General features: G+C 44.7%; 1 protein-coding gene across 4 annotated transcripts in view; it reads left to right on the top strand.

Moving 5' to 3' along the window:
• Positions 1–20,946, top strand: part of anapc1 (anaphase promoting complex subunit 1) — a 222,829-nt gene that overhangs the window by 64,111 nt on the left and 137,772 nt on the right. For all 4 annotated transcript variants that reach the window (XM_078542651.1, XM_078542649.1, XM_078542650.1 and 1 more), the window contains 2 exons: positions 2,875–3,023; positions 17,344–17,422. In XM_078542651.1, the coding sequence (XP_078398777.1) occupies positions 2,875–3,023; positions 17,344–17,422 (228 nt within the window). The remainder of the gene's footprint in view (positions 1–2,874; positions 3,024–17,343; positions 17,423–20,946) is intronic.

Genomic DNA, 20,946 nt, shown 5'->3' with positions numbered 1-20,946 from the left:
TGAGCAGTTGAAATTGAAGTAATCTCTGCCCTGGTACTTCATCCATGGTTTAACTATGGAGGATTCTTCAGGCAGGGACCACTGAGGATGAACTGATCTTACTGTGTTGAGGCATGGATGCTACTGCATTGAAATCGGTCACAAAAATATTTAAACAAGACTGTATAACACATAGTTACTTGCATATGTTATTTTTGGGTTTTAATTCGGTATTGCTTCATACTAGTCCAAGGAAGAAAAATATTGCAAAACTTCCTATTTTTGGGGCCTGATGAAGCTAACTTCAGTAGTAGGATTGATGAAAGGTTAACAGGTCATGTGATTTTTATGGAGCATTAATGTCAATTCAGGGGTTAAAAGTGTAAGAAAAGGGGAATGGGCTGACTGGATTGCTGTATGGCTAACCAACATGGACTCAGTGGGCCAAAGGGCCTCCTTCTGGACCTTAATGACTCTGTGGTTATAAAAGCAGGACTGCAGGTTGGTCAGAAAAGAATGGGATTGTGAGGGAAACTGAACTGTAAAGCAGGGACAATTTGCAAGTAACACAAACGAGAAGGAAGGAAAAAAAACGTACGCCTTCTGACCCCAATTTGAACCTGACGGAGGGATCCTGAAGCCCACAGGAAAAATCTAGCCTTCTAGTCAAAATATCCAAGGTTCATGTCCCACTCCAGAGACTTGAGTACATAATGTAGGCTAATACTTGAATTTAGTATTCAGGGAGTGCTGTACTGTTGGAAAGGCCATCTTTCAGATAACATGTTAAATCAGAAATGATCCCATGGCATTACCAGACTGATTCCTGGGTTGGCGGGATTGTCCTATGAGGAGAGATTGAAGAGACTGGGCATATATTCTCTACAGTTTAGAGGAATGAGAGGTGATCTTATTGAAACATACAATTCTTACAGGGCTTGACAGGGTAGATAGAGGAAGGATGTTTCCCCTGGCTGCGGGGGTCTAGAACTAGGGGACACCGTCTCAGAATAAGAGGTAGGCCATTTAGGACTGGGTTGAGGAGGAATTTCTTTGCTCAGAGGGTGGTGAATCTGTGGAATTCTCTACCTCAGAGGGCTGTAGAGGCTCAGTCATCGAGTATGTTCAAGACAGAGATTGATAGATTTCTAGATATTAAAGAAATCAAGGGACATGGGGATAGCGTAGATCAGCCATGATATAGTTGAATGGTGGAGCAGGCTCGAGGGGCTGAATGGCTTCCTAATGCTCCTATGTTCCAATGGTATGAGGCAGCGAAACAATTTGAGAAAAGATGGATAATAAAGTAACTAATAATAGAATTTGAATCATTTTAAGGAAACAGTTTGTCTCGGTGTTACCTCCTGATGTCCTCTGTTATCTATGGCGTAGTGTAATGTATGAGAGCCTGTTAATTATGCATTATTTTATTTATCATCTTTTTCATCCCCTCCCCTCACCATTTAAAGATGTTGATTCTTTGCCATGGTTGCTTGTTGCCATCTGCTGCTGTCGGAGTGGCAGCTAGTTGTTATGACACAGCAGTTGGTAAAGGCTGAGTTATTTAAAATCCCAGAGGGAAACTTTAAACAGCTGTCATAACCTATATTTTCAATTGGTACGTTTGAGATGCAGCTCTGAATTCAGAAATGAAACCCATCAAGCCTCAAGAGGTTTTTTTTTATATAAATTAAATTAAACATTTATTAATTTAACATCACATTTAAACACATACTCATGTCTACAAATTACTACCATAACTTCTAAACAAATCCCCAAATTAATCACTCCCAGGTAATCTTCTCCAAGGCAACAATAACCCATAGACTTAAACAGATACCAAGCAAAGCACATTTTATCTTACAAATTCAAAATGAGGTTCCTTTCCGTTTGTTCCTTTGCAGACACAGTGGTAAGGTTTGCAGGCTGCTTAGATATTACATGCCTTTGACTCACACACAAAACTCTTCTCTGTATATACCTAACCTTCCTTTTGAATGCAAATTCTCATTGCATCACCAAGCCCTTTGAATTCTACCTCTTCTAACAATAAAACTCCTTTCAAAGTACCAATTTTATTAGTAATATAAACATATTGCTTGGCGTCTCCTAGCTGGGTGCAAGATTTCACCCCGCCTTTGAATGGTTTATTCAACAAAATGCAAATGTACTCTTTACCTTACTGTTTAACATCTCAAAACTTTCCATCAAAGTACCCAGACTAGCTGGCTTTAATCTAATTAAGACACACACACTCACACCAACAGACACAGACCCTACTACAAGTCCAATTTCCAATAACATTATATACAATAATATCTTCATACATAGTCATATGAGCCCTGACAGTGAGTAGTCATGAGTTCTGTAATCATATAGGTAACACCACTGCACCTGTCCTCAGCCACAACATCCACACACTAATATACTTGCATTGAGTGTTGCATAATAGTAGAGAGGTGACCAAAACACAGTTCCCTGACTTCTCCAAATTCTAAGATTGATCAATAATAATGTAAGTATTTCTATTGATATTGTGGGAATTTGTGTCCATTTGATGGTGACACTCGATTGGAGTTTTCTGCTGAGCTCACTCAGCCTTGGGTGAGATCAGCTAATGGCTCTGACTTGAATCTTCCTGGTCACTATGACTTAGCTTGCATGAGGCACTCCATTTATCCACAAGCGGGGGAGCTACAGCTAAAGCAAACTAATCTAACAGTGATTTTTCACTGACCAGGTACTCGTTGTGAATCTTAAGAAAAAAAACTTATTTTTGACAAGCGAATTTAAATACACTGGATTCTGCAATTGCCACCAGGAGCTGAGTCTAAATGGTAACTAATTACCAATCCAAAGCCATTAAGATTTTAAGATCTTGCTTCTTCAACACAGCACAGACAAGACTCATGCACCAGCCGCCTTTCCTCACTACTGAACCTCCAAGCATCTATCACTGGCTAAGTTCTTGTCTGAATGGTGATATCATGTCCCCTTTCCCTTACCTTCCTGGCATCTGTGAAAGAACAAAATTAATAGTGCAGGTAAGTCACCCTTTTACCCTACTTTTTGATTGCTCTATATTTTTGGAAAGGTGATGGGGGAAATGTTGAGAGAGTTTGATTTTGCCATGGCATTCATGCTGGTTGCATATTGCCATTGAACTGTCAACTTTTGTTCAGCAAGCCTGTATCTTGTTTATTTTTTAAATATGCTAACAAATTGATTAAAAATTTCAATGCATTGTTGTTGATGCTCCTCTGTTTAATCTTCCTTCCAATAACATCCTCCATGCTAATATGAAGTTGCCATATTAGGTACAGAGCCAATGGGTTCAATGCAAAATCCCTCGATCGCCAGCCATATTTTCTGAGATTCTGTGGGACTGGGGTACAGGCTGAGATTCTGTGGGACTGGGGTACCGGGTGAGAATCTGTGGAACTGGGGTACAGGCTGAGATTCTGTGGGACTAGGGTACAGGCTGAGATTCTGTAGGACTGGGGTACAGGCTGAGATTCTGTGGGACTGGGGTACAGGCTGAGATTCTGTGGGACTGGGGTACAGGCTGAGATTCTGTGGGACTGGGGTATAGGCTGAGATTCTGTGGGACTGGGGTACAGGCTGAGATTCTGTGGGACTGGGGTACAGGCTGAGATTCTGTGGGACTGGGGTACAGGCTGAGATTCTGTGGGACTGGGGTACAGGCTGAGATTCTGTGGGACTGGGGTACAGGCTGAGATTCTGTGGGACTGGGGTACAGGCTGAGATTCTGTGGGACTGGGGTACAGGCTGAGATTCTGCGGGACTGGGGTACAGGCTGAGATTCTGTGGGACTGGGGCACAGGCTGAGATTCTGCGAGTAGGGAGTACAGGGTGAGATTCTGCGAGTAGGGAGTACAGGGTGAGAATTTGTGGGACTGGGGTAGAGGGTGAGAATCTGTGGGACTGGGGTACTGGGTCAGATTCTGTGGGAATAGGGTACAGAGTGAGATTCTGTGGGACTGGGGTACAGCCTGAAATTCTGCGAGTAGGGGGTACAGGGTGAGAATCTGTGGGACTGGGGTACAGGATGAGTATCTGTGGGACTGGGGTCCACGCTGAGATTCTGTCGGACTAGGATACAGGATGAGAATCTGTGGGACTGGGTTACTGGGTGAGATTCTGTGGGAATAGGGTACAGGGTGAGATTCTGTGGGACTGAAATTCTGCGAGTAGGGGGTACAGGCTGACATTCTGTGGGACTGAGGTACAGGGTGGGATCCTGTGGGACTGAGGTACAGGGTGGGATCCTGTGGGACTGAGGTACAGGGTGGGATCCTGTGGGACTGAGGTACAGGGTGAGATACTGTGGGATTGACGTACAGTGTGAGAATCTGTGGGACTGAGGTACAGGGTGAGATCCTGTGGGACTGAGGTACAGGGTGAGATCCTGTGGGACTGAGGTACAGGGTGAGATCCTGTGGGACTGAGGTACAGGGTGAGAATCTGTGGGACTGAGGTACAGGGTGAGATTCTGTGGGATTGGGGTACTGGGTCATTCTGTGGGGCTGGGGTACAGGGTGAGATTCTGTGGGGCTGGAGTACCCTGGGTAAGATTCTTTGGTTGCAAGTTTGGGTGAAAACTTGAGTTTTGTCATTTTTGGAGAGAGAGAAAATCTGATAGCCAAGACACATTTCAAAACTGGTCTCATCCCTGGAGATACGGCTAAAATGATTCATTTGTTTGGCACTGAAGTGGGTAGGCGTTGACAGCAAAAACTGGCAGTGCCTGCACACAGTTTGATGATTTCTGTGGGTAGTGTCATGCACTTTACAAGATAAAGTGTTCACCCAGATTGATATCACTATCAAGCAATTGCTTCACCATGTATAAAGCATAATCTTGTGACCCAGTTTGAAGGGAATAATTACAGTGCATCTTTTATTATACTTGGTTTCAAACATCACAAACTGTAAGGGCGCTGGACCAAACCAAGGCTTGGGAACAGGCAGTTCTTAAATTTATTGCAGGGAGTGAGTGTGGTTTTAACTGACTTTGGTCTGAAAGTAGTTAAGAATAGATTTGGAGCTAATCAAATATATTTTTTTCTGCTTCAAAGTCATGAAGAAAGCTATGGTCAAAGGCTAGAAGACCTTTTATTACAGTATTTTTAAAATTTATTTATGGGAGGTGAGTGCCGCTGACTAGACCAGCATTTAATGCCCATTTTTAATTGCACTTGAGAAGGTGCTGGTGAGTTGCCGCCTTGAATCGCTGCAGTCTTTGTGATTTTGGTATACCCACAGTGATATGAAAAAGGGAGTAAACCAGAGATCATGGACTCATACCGTCATACAGCTCAGAAGAAGTTGGTTTGGCCCATCATGCCAACTATCCAATTCGTTCCACTGCGCTGCTCTTCCCTCATGTTCCTAGTTTTGATCGTCTTTCTAAGTAGGGTTTCCAATATAAATTGAAAGCAGATGTCCAAAGCAATGAACCCTAGGATTCTGGCTCTCAAAGTCCTATTTGTGGAATTATTTTTAAATTTGTTGATTTTTCCAGCTTTTTATGGCCCTAGAGGCTTGGGAATGGCTTGTCTCGGCACACTGCCACATTGATGGATCAGAACACTGAGATGCGTTGATGTGAACGACCACCAGGGCTTCACACAATGCCATCTTGGCATCCCTGGAAGTCAGAGGCCTGAGCAGTCCTGTAGGTCATCCTCTAATGCTCTTCTTAGAAACAACAGATTCCTTTTGAAAATACACTGTCTGATTAAGACCAATTGAAAGTGAAATTTCTCCATTGCCTTTTAATGCCAGCTGTGGCTGCCTGATTGTACCGGTAACTGAATGGAAACAGAAAACAATGGAAATTTGCAGCACATCTGTCAGCACCAGGAAAGAAAAGAAGCCAGTTAATGTTACACAGTGGTGACCTTGTTTCAGAACAGTTCAGAAGAATACACTATCTGAAATTAATAACCTGTCTTTTTGCACATGCTGTCCACTTTGCTGTATATTTCCTGTGCCGCCTGCCTTTTTAAAAAAAATAATCAACATTTGCATATTTTTCTTTTTCTCAAGGGTCTCTCTTTTCATTCACATTTCAATTTATTTTTCTGTACCAGTGAAGTGTCTCAGATGTACTTTTTGTATCCCTGGTAAAGCCCTTGAAAGCATTAGCAGTAGTTGGTATAGCCATGTTTTCCAGTAGATCACGAATAACCAGATTGCTATATTCCTAAACAAACCGTTTCAATTCGGGTTCATCCCAATGTTTTCCAACATAAGCACACAAAACAGTTTCTAACTTGAATGTTAGATCTGTAAATTAACAATAAATCCTGGGTATCAAGTTAAATGTATTGACCTCCAGTGTGATCAACGGGTTCAGTAAAATAATTTTTCATAAATGCATATTGTTTTGCTTTAGACTGTCAACTGGCATGCACTTGAATGCTCTTTCTAAACCTCTCCCTTGTAGCGCATCTCCATCCTACCCTGTTTAGTAAGGATGTCAAGTCCCTGGAGATGGTGCAGAAAAGATTTGACAGGGATGATGGACTTCAGTTATGTTGGCTGCAAAATTCAATTGCAAAGCACCTGCTTTTTTTCAGTGCCGCAGGTGCCATTGTTGGCAACAAATGGAGTCCATGCCATACATTTTTGGTGCTGGCTGAGCCGGGTGTTTGCAGGGGTGCACAGAGTGTGTGTGCGTGGGAATATGCAGAGTAGGCAGATTGAGACGTCAGTCAGCATGTAATGTTGAGTTGATGTGAACGGTGCCCTTTTCAAGCTGAAAGCTCCAACTAACAGCCAACCTCTCTAAATCCTGTACAGTTGAACATGTTCAGCAGCAGGAAGCCCTCGCCACCAGTGCTATTTAGAGTTACTCTTTGCAGAATTCCCAGCCCCTGACCTGCTATTGCAGCCACAGTATTTATATGGCTGGTCCAGTTCAGTTTCTGGTCAATGGTAACCCCCTAGGATGTTGATAGTGGGGGATTAGGTGATGGCAATGCCGTTGAATGTCAAGGGCAGATGGTTGGATCCTCTCTTGTTGGAGATGGCCATTGCCTGGCACTTGTGTGGCACAAATGTTACTTGCCACTTATCAGCCCAAGCCTGAATATTGTCCAGGTCTTGCTGCCTATGCTGATAAGTGGCAAGTAACATTTGTGCCACACAAGTGCCAGGCAATGGCCATCTCCAACAAGAGAGGATCCAACCATCTGCCCTTGACATTCAACGGCATTGCCATCACCTAATCCCCTCATTACCTCTCACTTTTCCAGGTTGAATTCCATTTGCCACTGCTCTGCCCACCTGACCAGTCATGGGGCTGAGATGACTGACCTCCAACAACCACAACCGGCTTCCTTAGTTCGAGGTATGACTCCAACCAGCGGAGAGCTTTCCCCCCGATTCCCATTGACTTCAGTTTTGCCAGAGCCCCTTGGTACCAAACTCGGTCAAATGCTGTCTTGATGGTAATCCAGATAGCGATTATTGAAAAAGAGAAAGAAGAGGAATGAGAAAACTTGAACTCCACAGAGAGAAGTTAACAAGGGAAAAAAGACAAAAAGGAAAAAGACCTTTTCAAAGTTTCAAAAGAGAGAGAATCCAGACAGAATGAGCTGGCTAAAGAAAAGCTTAGGTTTCATGGTTTAAGAGAAGCTGTTCCAGTCAATAAAAATGATAGTGTAGAGAATAAAAGTGATGTAAAGGAACTAGTATATTTTCGTTGCCTTAAGATGGGGCATGTAAAAGCAAATGGTTAAAAGCTGAACAGTTAATTAGTGTCAGTAATAAAGGGCTACCTTAGCACCAACATGGAGTCAAGAACCACTGCTACCGCCTTGGATCTTAACAGGGCTTCTCCTGACCCCATGACTTAAAGCCATCCAACCACAGCCCATTTTCTGCTTGGAGCCTCTTTCTCTGTTCCTCTCTCTCTTTCTCTTCTCAACTGGGACTTCTCCCAGTCCCCTGTCTGGGACTGGTATTGAACACGTGTTTTGTGTCTGTCTTCACAGTAGAGGACTTGGAAAACTTCCCAAAGATTCTTGAAAATCAAGAGGTGACAGGGAGGGATGAACTTAATACAACCACCATCACCAGGGAAAGGGTGCTGGGGAAACTATTGGACCTAAAGGCTGACAAGTCCCAGGACTGGATGGCCTGCATTCTCGGGTCTTGAAAGAAGTGTCAGCACAGATGCATTGGTTATAATCTTCCAGAATTCCTTAAATTCTGGCAAGGTTCCAGCAGATTGGAAAATACTTAATGTAACACATGTATTCAAGAAAGGAGGGAGGCAGAAAGCAGGAAACTATAGGCCAGTTCGCTGCCCATGCACCTGTCATAAGGAAAGTGCTAGAACTCATTGTTAAGGAGGTTATAGCAGGATACTTAGGTAATCATGATTTGATCAGGCAGAATCAACATGGTTTAGTGAAAGGGAAATCGTGTTTAACTAATCTATTAGAGTTTTTTGATGAAGTAACAATCAAGATGGATAAATGGGAACTGCTAGATGTGGTGTACTTGAATTTCCAAGAGGCATTTGATAAGGTACCACATAACGGTTACTACACAAGATAAGAGCACATGGCGTAAGGCAGGCTTGCCCAACGTTTTTGTTGGGTGGGGCCACCTTTGCATATTTTCCTCACTCAAGGGCCGATGTGCAAATTTCAGAAAGATAAGGTTTGGCACAACAACAAACTGAATTTCCAAAAAAATGTTGAGGCTTTAAGGAAAGAAACAGTTGCTGAGCAAAAGTACAGCTATGTCATAACAATTTACTGCTAAATTAAAAAAGAGTAATTAATAAAAATGACCAGAGTGTGAGGGTCAGTCTGTCTGTGTCTGGCTCACTCCCAATCTCAGGGTGCACTCACTCACTCACCCTCACCCACTGTGAGTGGGCACATGTGTATGTGTTGGTGTGTGGTGGCGAGAATAAGTGAGAAATCTGAGATTGGGCGTAAGGCAGATTCTCACTCTCACCCTCAATACACTCACTCAGCCTCTCCCACTACCCCCCAGCCCCCACCCCTAACCCGCACATTCAGTTTCTCGTACCTCCCCCACCCCTGCGCCAACCACACATACAACCCCCCAACTACTCATTCAATCTCTTGCACTTACCCCAACCACTCACTCAGTCACACACACACACGTACACAGTCAGTCTCTCACTCTCAGTCTCACTCCTCCACAGTCATTATGGCACCATCTCCTCCCTGGGCCTGCCGCAACTTTGCCTTCATCAGGCCCCAGCCCCAGCCTACCTTCGCCTCCCTCAGCCTGGCAGCCCTCAGCAAACTCACCAACGCTGATGTTCGCTGCTTATCCAATCAAAGACTGTTTCTCTCTCTCTCACTTGTGAGCTTATCAGCAGCAAATGCAGGAGAGAAATGGCCTGTGATTGGAGGAGCAGCTGCATGCAGAAGTTTCGATTGAAACTCACCAGTTTCACCGGAATTTTGAAAACTGGCTCAGGGGGCTGCATAGAGGGGCTTCGCAGGCTGCACTTTGGACAAGCCTGGTGTAGGGGGTAACCTATTGGCATGGATCAAAGATTGGTTGGCTAACAAGAAGCAGAGAGTAGGGACGAATGAGTCTTTTTTGGATTGGCATGCTGTAACTGGAGGAGTATGAGGGTACTGAATGTATGGTGGCTAAATTTACTGATGAAACTGAGGTGGGAGGAAAATAAATTTTCAAGAGGAGATGGAAAGTCTCCAAATGGATATAGACAAGTTAAGTGAATGGGCAAAAATTTGGCAGATAGAGTATAACATGGGTAAATGTGAACTTGTTCACTTTGGCAGGAAGAATAGAAAAGCAGTATAGTATTTAAATGGAGAGAGATTGCAGAACTCAGTGATACACAGGGGATCTGGTTGTCCTGGTACATAAATCACAAGAAGTTAGTCGGCAGCTACAGAAAGTGATTAGTAAGGCAAATGGAATGTTGGAGTTTATTGCAAGAGGAATAGAATGTAAAGATAGGAAAGTTTTACTGCAGCTGTACAGGGCCTTGTTGAGACCACCCCTGGAGTATGGTGTGCAGTTTTGGTCTCATTTTTAAAAAAGATATAATTGCTTTCGAAGTAGTGCAGAGAAGATTTACTGGACTCATACCTGGGGCGAAGGGGTTGTCTTACGAAGAAAGGCTGAAGAGGTTAGGCCTATCCCCATTGGGGTTTAGAATAATGAGAGGCAACCTTTTTGAAATATATAAGATCCTAAGGGGACTTGATAGGGCGAATACCTGGCGGATGTTTCCTCTTGCGGGCGAGGGGCGGGGCGGTGCGGGTGGTTGGGGTGGGGGGGTGCGTTGGGGAGACTTAAACTAGGGGACATAATTTAAAAATAAGAAGCCTCCCTTTTAAGACAAGATTAGGAGCTTTTTTTTTCCCCCAAAGGGTCATTGGCATGTGGAGTTCTCATCACCAGAAAGTAGTGGAAGCTGGGTCACTGAATTTATTCAAGGCAAAGTTAGATCTTTGATAGATAAGTGAGTCAAGGGTTATGGAGGGTAGACAGGAAAGTGGAGCTGAGACTACAACCAGATCAACCATGATCTTTTGAATGTGGAGCAGGCTCGAAGGGCCAAATGGCCTACTCCTGCTCCTATATTCCTATGGGATCTCTCCCTGTCCCCTGCCTTGCTGGCTTTCCTTAATTAACCTGCATTTGCCCAAGTAACTATTAATTTTCCAATTTATTACATCTCAAAGCTTCCCCACCACCGAAGTTCAGCTGACTGACCTGTAGTTGTTGGACTTATCTTTGCACCCATTTTTGAACAAGGGTGCATTCATCTGGCCTATAATTCCAAAAGAGTATAGTGGAGAGTAATCTCTGAGGGAAGAAAGGAGAAGGAAAATGGAATTGGATATACTATAAAAAAGGATAATTTACTATAAAAGGATAATGGGCAAAGTACAGTTTATTGAGACTAATGGGTAATGACTAATGACTGATTGCTGAAAAAAGACATGTTGTCAAAGCTTTATGTCTTGCACACATCAGGGCAGTTCACAAGAAAACCAAATGTAAAGGGAACAACAATTTATACTGCATGAGAAGAGAGCGCCGAACGTCTGGCAAGTGGACCTTGACTGGCAGAGGCATTGCCATGGTGAATGCACCAGTTAACTGATAGTTAACTGCTAAGCTTTGTTTGAATTCAGATCTGGCAGGTTGACTCTGGTCAAGGCATTGCCCTAGGGAATGAACCAGAGAATGGCTGTCACCTATTTTGTTTAGTTGAAAAAGGTGCGATGTGTGTACATGTTCTTTCTGTCTGCAAAGGGCAGGGCCCTGTGTAATAATGTATGGAGCTTCTAGCACATGTAAGTGAACCACACAGTGAGCCTGATAATCTTCAGTTGGTTGTCAGTGTAATTGTTAGCACGCTCAGGATTGTTTAGGAAATGTTGTCCAATTGCAGAATCACATCTAATATCGGGCAATAACTTTTCGGATGGCGGAATCTTGCTTCCCGCCATCCGAAGTGTCGATGGGGAACACACCTCCGCTGATCCCGGGTGCCCAGCAGCTATTTCATGCTCAAATGAGCATCACTTGGCTGTGGGCGGGACTTTGGCCCCTCACTCAGGAGGAAGCCCCACCTTGGAGAGCTGTGATTGGCCGGCAGCTCTCCAGACCCTGTAGCAATGAAAGTTGCAGTGGACTGCTGAGAACATGCAGGAGGACACCTGAAATTAGGCCCAGGCACTGGAGGCCCAGGCAAGTTTAAAGGATCCCAAGGCCAGAATTTTGAGCTTCCCCACCAGTGCATTTTTAGGTGGGGGTGGAGCGTGAAATTGAAGGGATGGGATTCCCTCCATGTTCCCACCCGCCCTGAACACAGCAATTTTATGCTAGGGCAGGCAAGGCCTCAGACGGGAAGCCAGGCCTTGTCCCAATTGAGGCCCTTAAGTGGCCACGTAAGGGCCATTTCCCACCCAGCCTCAATTTGTAGGCTGGCAGGAGGATTGAAGTTGCATGGGGTAAGTGCGAAAATGAACGGAGTTAGACCCTGGGTGGGTCCCTTTCTGAAGCAGGACACCCCTTCCCCCCCGCCGAAAGTCCGGTGGCCTGCAGATCTCCCCCCTGCTGGCTTGTCCTCTCCCCTCCCCAGTTGCCCCCTTCGCGTCTCCACAAGCCTCCCCTACACTCCCTGCCATGGGACCCTTTCAACTTACCTGGGACTCCATTGCCCAGACTTGGTCTCCGACATCCTCCTGCAGCTCTTGTCACTGCAGGGACTGGAACGCAGCTGGCCAATCTGATTGGCTGGCAGCTCTCTAAGACAGGACTTACTCCTGAGTGAGGGGTGGAAGTCCAATCTGCAACCACTTGACACGTGAAATGGCTGTGGGGCACTAGGAGTCAGCAGGGATGCATTCCCTGCCGACTCTTTGGATGGTGGGAAATGAGACCCCGCCATTCAAAAGTTTATACCCAGAGCAGAGAGGATAGGGAAAGACTGAGGGAGCGATCGAGGTCTTGGGAGAGAGGTCGGGGTGGGGGGGAAGGCGGAGGGAGGTCCGGAGGCCACTGAACTTTAAGTGGGACAGGGTGGCCCGACTTCAGAAAGGCGGCTTCTGATGGAGACGTCTCCACCATCACCCCCCCTCCTTCCTGCCCTGTATCTAACTCCGTTGACTTTCGGGCTTCCCCCACACAAATTCAATCCTCCCGCCAGCCTGAAAATTGAGACTGGGCGGGAAACGCCGTCAAGTGGCTCATTATTGGTCATTTAAGTTCCTCAATTGGGGCAAAGGCGGGCTCCCCATCCGAGGCCTTGCCCACCCCAGCATAAAATCGCTGTCTCGTCGGGACGAGCAGGAATCCGGAGGGAATCCCGTCCCTTCAGTTTCATGCTGCCCACCCTCTACCTAAAAACCTGCCAGTGGGGGAACCGAAAATTCTGGCCTATGTTTTGCATTTTACAAGCATGGCTGGTTGGGTATGATCAGTACCTTGCCTGTTGCGAACAGCCAAAGGGACATGCTGCTTGATATAATCTGCCAGTCTTTGAGACGGACAGCCTACGTACCTAGCATCACACTGGCAGTGAAATTCACTCCTCATGTTACTTGATTGTGTGATAGGCAGAACGTCTTTTTGACTTGACGGCAGCATCCAGTTCGTGGTGAACACCATTCGTGTTTCTACTGCATAGTAGCAGTGTGAAACGGCTAGCTTCACCTGTTGCTCAAATTTTTAAGATACCTTAACCTTCCAGAGTAATCTGAGGTAGACTGAGCACTTTTTGGGACCGAAAGTGACGGCTTTGGGCTCATTCGTGAGTCTGTGCGATACACAGTGAGCAATGGTCTGATCAGGGTAGCCATTATCTCACAGGATGGCTTAGGCGCGCCCTATTTCAGCATCAAGCTTACACGGTGAGCAAATGGCTCGGGCCTTATTTAATGATTGCAGATAAGGCCAATCTTACAGTGTGTGGAACTGTAGGAATGCCAATAGGTATGTTGTCCAGTGAAGACAGGGTTGTAGTTTACGTCAGCAGAGAACCCCTGGCAGATTTCTCAATTAGCACATCACGGAAAGGGAGCTCATTTGAGGTGAATTTGAGCGCAAGTTGGAGCCCATTAAGGTGTGTAAGGAAATTCTTACATGTAGCTGCGGATTCCAATATAGCAAACATGTCATCTACGTTTCAGAAATATGCAAGGGGTAGGAGGTTGGTGTCATTCCTTCGAAGACGTGTTTCCCGTGGAACCCAACAAAGCTGTTTGCGAGAGCTGGGCCTAGAGGGGATCTTGAGACAACAACCCGTGGGTTTACATGGGTGTCTCAGAGAGCCAGCACAGGCATGATAGGAGGAATGACTCCCTTCATTGCTATATAATTCTCTTTAGGGGAGTTGGTGGCATAGTGGTAATGTCAATGGACTAATAATCCAGAGGCCCAGGTTAATGCTGTGGGGACGTGGATTTGAATTCCACCATGGCAGCTGGTGGAATTTAAGGTCAGTTAATAAGTCTGGAATTAAGAAGCTAGTCTTGGTAATAGTGACCATGAAATCATTGTTGATTGTCGTAAAAATCCATCTGGTTCACTAATGTCCTTTAGGGAAGGAAATCAGCCATTCCTACCTGGTCTGGTCGACATGTGACTCCAGACCCACAGTAATGTGGCTGACTCTTAAATACCCTCTGAAATGGCCTAGCAAGCCACGCTGTTGCATCAGAACCGCTACAAAGTTTTTAAAAAAGGAATGAAACCAGATGGACCACCCAGCATCAACCAAGGCACCGGATTTGACTACGGCAAACCCAGCCATGTCGATCCTGCAAAGCTTCTGACAAAATTGGGAGAGCTGTCCCACGGACTAGTCAAGCAACAGCCTGACATACTTTACAGACAATGTCCCAGACACCACCATCACCAGCCCTGGTTATGTTCTGAGCCACAGACAGGACAGATCCACCAGAGGTTGTGGCACAGTGGTATACAGTCGGGAGGGAGTTGCTCCTGGGAGTTCTCGACATCAACTCCAGCCCCCATGAAGTCTTATGGCGTCAGGCCAAACATGGACAAGGAAACATCCTGCGGATTACCACATACCAACTCTCCCTCCCTCAACTGATGAATCAGTGCAGTGCTCCTCAATGTTGAACAACACTTGGAGGAAGCACTGAGGGCTACTAGGGCACAGAATGTACTCTGGGTGGGGGAATTCAATGTCACCAAGGGTGGCTGGGTAGCACCACCACAGTGAAGCTGGCCATGTCCTAAAGGACGTAGCTGCTAGACTGGGTCAGCGGCAGGTGGTGAGGGAACCAACAAGAAGGAAAAACCTAATTGAGCTGATCCTCACCAACTTGCCTGCTGCAGATGCATCTGTCCATGACAGTATTGGTAGGAATGACCACTGTACAGTCCTTGTGTAGACGAAGTCCCGTCTTCACATTGATGATACCCTCCATTGTGTTGTGTAGCACTACCACTGTGCTAAATGGGATAGGTTTTGAACAGATCTAGCAACTCAAAACTGGACATCCATGAGGTACTGTGGGCCATCAGCAGCAGCAGAATTGTAAACAGCCACAATCTGTAATCTCATTGCCCGACATATCCCCCACCCTACCATTACCACCAAATCAGGGGATCAACCTTGGTTCAATGAAGAGTGCAGGACAGCATGCCAGGAGCGGCACCAGGCATACCTGGAACCTGGTGAAGCTCCAGCACAGCACTATATGCATGCCAAACACCGAAAGCAGCAATGATAGACAGAGTCAAGCGATCCCACAACTGACGGATCAGATTTAAGCTCTGCAGTCCTGCCACATCCAGTGATGAATGGTGGTGGACAATTAAAGAACAAACAGGAGGAGGAGTCTCCACAAATATCCCCATCCTCAATGATGGGGGAGCACAGCATATCAGTGCAAAAGACTAGGCTGAAGCATTTGTAAACATCTTCAGCCAGAAGTGCTGAGTGGATGTTCCATCTCAGCCTCCTCCTGAGGTCCCGAGCATCACAGATGCCGGTTGTCAGCCAATTCAATTCACTCCACGTGATATCAAGAAATGGCTGAAGGCACTGGATACTGCAAAGGCTTTGGGCTCTGACAACATTCCAGCAATAGTACTGAAGGCTTGTGCTTCAGAACTAGCTGTGCGTTTCGCCAAGCTGTCCCAGTACAGTTAAAACACTGGCATCTACCTGACAATGTGGAGAATTGTTCAGGTATGTCCTGTACACAAAAAGCAGGACAATCCAACCAGCCAATTACCACCCCATCAGCCTACTCTTGATCATCAGCAAAGTGATGGAAGGGGTTGTCAACAGTATGATCAAGCTGCAATTAATCAGCAATAAGCTGCTCATTGCCGCTCAGTTTGGGTTTTGCCAGGGCCACTAAGCTCCTGACCTTATTACAGCCTTGGTTCAAACATGGACGAAAGAGTTGAACTCCCAAGGTGAGGTGAGAGTGACTGTCCTTGACATCAAGGCAGCATTTGACCAAGTGTGGCATTAAGGAGCCCTAGCAAAACTGGAATGAATGGGAATCGGGGGAAAACTCTCCATTGGTTTGAGACATACCTAGCACAAAGGAAGATGGTTGTGGTTGTTGGAGGTCAATCATTTCAGTCCCAGGACATCACTGCAGGAGCTCCTCAGGGAAGTGTCCAAGGCCCAACCATCTTCAGCTGCTTCATCAATGACCTTCCTTCCATCATAAGGTCAGAAGTGGGGATGTTCGCTGATGATTGCACAATATTCAGCAGCACCATTTACAATGCCTCCGATACTGAAGCAGTCCGTGCCCATATGCTGCAAGACCTGAAGCATATCCAGGCTTGGGCTGACAAGTGGCAAGTAAGATTCACACCACACAAGTGCCAGGCAATGACAATCTCCAATTAGAGAGAATCCAACCATTCCCCTTGACATTCAATGGAATTAACATCACTGAACTCCCCACTATCAACAACCTGGGAGTTACTATTGACCAGAAATTGAACTGGACTAGCCATATAAATACTGTGGCGACAAGAATTGGTCAGAGGCTGGGTATTCTGCGCAGAGTAAATCATCTCCTGTCGCCCCAAAGCCTGTCCACCATCTACAAGGCACAAGTCAGGATTGTAATGAAATACTCTCCACTTACCTGGATGACTGCAGGTCGAACAACACTCAAGAAACTCAACACCATCCAGGACAAAGCAGCCCGCTTGATTGACACCCCATCCACCACCTTCAACATCCACTCCCTCCACCACTGACGCACAGTGATAGCAGTGTGTACCATCCACAAGATGCACTGCAGCAACTTGCCAAGGCTTCTTGACATCAGCTTCCAAACCCCAGACGTCTGCCACCGCCTGGAAGGGCAAAGGCAGCAGATGCATGGAAACACCACCACCTACAAGTTCCCCTCTAAGCCACACGCCATCCTGACTTGGAGCTATATTGTCGTTCCTTTACTGTCGCTGGGTCATAATCCTGGAACTCCCTAACAGCACTGTGTGTGTCCTTACACCACAGGGACTGCAGCAGTTCAAGGTGGCAGCTCACCACCACCTTCTCAAGAGCAATTAGGGATGGGCAATAAATGCTGGCCGTAAAAGAATAAAACAACTTCGAGTTATGCAACCGGTAAGTACAATATAGAGGTTAGAAGAGGAAAATGTCGATAGACAATTGAAATGTAACTGCTTCCCATTATCATAGCATCACCAAATTGTTAAGAGCTCAGAAGGAGGCCATTTGACCCATCGTGTTTTCATTGGCCAAGGAAATGATTGAAGAGTATGAGAGGTCAAGTAGTGTATGGTATCCTCTTGCTAAATTGTGCATTTTTTTTTGTGTTGCAGAGTTTTGCACTGTACATACTTGGTGATGAAAAGGCACTTTCCTATGAGTCATCCATGTATTTATCTAGAATTGCAGCAGGTACTTGGTCTTTCTTCTAATATGAATTCAATTTTCTGCAGTATTTGGGAGAGCACTGAAAAAGTTTCACTTTCAAGGTCACAATTTTGATGTGCACCACAGTTTGAGGTAGGTTTGTGACAATGTTTATGGGCTAAATATTCCTTTCAGTGTGTAGTATGGGCTTAGTAATTCTACCAACATGCATCCAAGCTTGTTCCATTTTCTATTACTGCTGGCAACCAATGGGTAAAATACCACACACAAGCTGTAGCTAGTAGGAGCTAGAGAGAACCAACACAGGCAGGTTTGAAATCCCTCCTATTCCCTATCGTACAGCAAAGGGTGAGCTGTTTTGCTGTTGTGCTTAAGTGCACATGGGAGTTAACCTCCACAAGAGCCAGCAATAAGTATGCCAGACACATTGCTTGTCAGAAAATTACTTGTGTGTTTAACTACATCCAAATAATTTGCTTGGCTAAGAATGATTTGTAATGCGTTTACTGCTAAAGGCAACAAGAACATCAAGGAATGTGGCCCAGAAATGGAATTCACAGAGGAGCTGCCTCTTAAAGCTGCCATGCCTCAGAAAATACATTTTATCCTTTGAAGTTAATGGCTGTGGTGCAATGTTAAGATAAGACTGGGAGCAGCACAAGTTTTTTTTATGGAAAGGTAAGTGGTATGAGGTGCAGGTTTAATTGCTTCCTTCACAACGCCATCCCACAAAGAACCGCTCCTGTTACTAATTGGATGCCTACAGTAGAAACTAGGTGTTAGTGAAGGATGTAAGAGAGAAAACCATCTCCCAGGCTGATTTGAAAACTCTCCTAGACAACCTGTTCAGAAGGGCATTGGAGTCCTGGAGCACCTGTTCTGCAAAACCAAAGGGAAGAGAAAACGTATGATGGTAAATAGTAGTTGTGTACTGGGAGCCCTGCACCAGAGCACTTTGAAGTTAGCTACGAGCAGAAAGGTTAAAAGGAATTCAGTTTTAGTTTACTCACCAAAAGTAATACTTAAAATGTAAACTGTTTAGATCCCACAGCATTATTTAGAACAAGCAGGCTCTATGTCATGGCTAATATTTATCTCTTAACTAATGCCACCAGCACAGATAATCTGCTTGTTTATCTCATTGCTTTTTGTGGGAGCTTGCTGTATGCAAGTTGGCTTCCGTTTCCCTGAGTTCCATCAGTGACTAAGCTTCATTAGTACTCCATTAGCTGTATAATCCTCTGGGACATCCTGAGGCCATGAAAGGCTCAATGGATGCATTTTTTTTTTTCTTGCTTTCATTTCCTTTTTTCTTTCATTCCTTCTTTTTATTATGTTAGAGTGGGTCAGTCATGAGTTAAGAAACAATCTTCCCGCTTTGTTTATTTCTTGGATTTCCTTTTAACAGTACTTTTCAAACTGGCAAGAGTAGAGGTGCCCTTCACAGAATTGTTCCAGTGCAGAAGGGGGCCATTCGACACATTGTGTCTTCACTGGGCTCTCCGAATGAGCAATTTACTTGTGCCATTCTCCCACCACCTCCCCGTGACTGTGCACATTTTTACTTTTCCAATAACAGTCTAATTCTCTTTTGAATGTTCAATTGAACCCGCCTCTACCCCGAGAGTCAATTTGGCAGAAAAGCAAGAGGCATTTTAAGTAAAAAGCTGTAAGTGCTAGGAATCTAAAACATAAGAAAGGTAGAAGGCGGAAACGCACACCGTGAAGCAATGCTATATCGAATTTACAGAACAGAAACAGGCCATTCGACCCATCGCTTTCTTATGTTTTAGATTCCTAGCACTTACAGCTTTTTACTTAAAATGCCTCTTGCTTTTCTGCCAAATTGACTCTCGGGGTAGAGGCGGGTTCAATTGAACATTCAAAAGAGAATTAGACTGTTATTGGAAAAGTAAAAATGTGCACAGTCACGGGGAGGTGGTGGGAGAATGGCACAAGTAAATTGCTCATTCGGAGAGCCCAGTGAAGACACAATGTGTCGAATGCCCCCTTCTGCACTGGAACATTCTGTGAAGGGCACCTCTACTCTTGCCAGTTTGAAAAGTACTGTTAAAAGGAAATCCAAGAAATAAACAAAGCGGGAAGATTGTTTCTTAACTCATGACTGACCCACTCTAACATAATAAAAAGAAGGAATGAAAGAAAAAAGGAAATGAAAGCAGAAAAAAAAATGTACTCAATATTTAGGAAGGACCATGCAAAAAGGAAAATGAGGTGAGGTGGCTTTGTTAGTTATGGATGAAATCAGTGCAATAGTGAGAGAAGATATTGGGCTTAGAAAATCTAAATGTAGAATCAGTCTGGGTGGAGCTAAGAAGCATCAAAGGGCGGAAAACATTAGTGGGAGTTGTCTATAGGCCTCCAAACAGTAGTGATAAGGTAGGGGATGGCATTAAACAGGAAGTTAGGGATGCATTTGACAAGGGTGCTACAATAATCGTGGGTGACTTGAACCTACATATAAACTGGGCAAACCAAATTAGCAACAACACTGTGGTGGATGAATTCCTGGAGTGTGTACGAGATGGTTTTTTTTTTATCAGTATGTCGAGGAACCAACTAGGGAACAGGCTATGCTAGATTTGGCATTGTGCAGTGAGACGGGTTTAATTAATAATCTTCTTGTGTGGGGTCCTTTAGGGAACAGTGACCAAAACATGATAGAATTCTCCATTAGGATGGAAAGTGAAGTAGTCCAAACTGAAACTAGTCCTAAATCTAAGCAAAGGAAACTATGGAGGTATGAGTTGGCTAAGATAGATTGGGGAACTTCATTAAAAGGCATGACAGTGGATAGGCAATGGCTAATATTTCAGGAACAAATATGTGCATTGCAACAATTATACATTCCTTCTTGGAGCAAAAACGCAACAGGAAAAGTGGCCCAACCATGTTTAACTAAAGAAATTAAGGATGATATTAGATCCAAAGAGGAATCATATCAAGTTGCTAGAAAAGATAGCGAGCCTGAGGATTTGGAGCTGTTTAGAATTCAACAAAAGAGGATCAGGAGATGATTAAGAGAGGAAAATAAAGTAGAGTATGAGAGTAAACTTGCAAGGACCATAAAAGCGAACTGTAAAAGCTTCTATAAGTACGTAAAAAGAAAAAGATTAGTGAAGACAAATGTAGGTCCCTTACAGTCCGAAATGGGAGAATTTATAATAGAGAGCAAGGAAATGGCAGAGCAATTAAACAACTACTTTAGTTCTGTCTTCACGGAGGAAGACACACACAATTTCCCAGAAATACTAGGGAACCAAGGGTCTAGTGAGAAGGAGGAATTGAAGGAAATTAGTATTACTGAAAAAAACAGTGCTGGAGAAATTAATGGGACTGAAAGTCAATCATTCCCCAGGGTCCAATAATCTACATCCCAGGTGGCCATGGAAATAATGGATGCATTGGTTGTCATCTTCCAAAATCTGGAATAGTCCTGGCAGATTGGAGAGTGGCAAATGTAATCCCACTATTTAAAAAAGGAGGGAGGGAGAAAACAGGGAATTACAGACAGTTAGCCTAACATC

This window comes from Cetorhinus maximus, chromosome 5 (genome assembly GCF_964194155.1).
Source record: "Cetorhinus maximus chromosome 5, sCetMax3.hap1.1, whole genome shotgun sequence".
In the NCBI taxonomy this organism is placed as follows: domain Eukaryota; kingdom Metazoa; phylum Chordata; class Chondrichthyes; order Lamniformes; family Cetorhinidae; genus Cetorhinus; species Cetorhinus maximus.
Note: the sequence above shows the minus strand (reverse complement) of the source record. Positions and strands in the feature narration are given on the sequence as shown.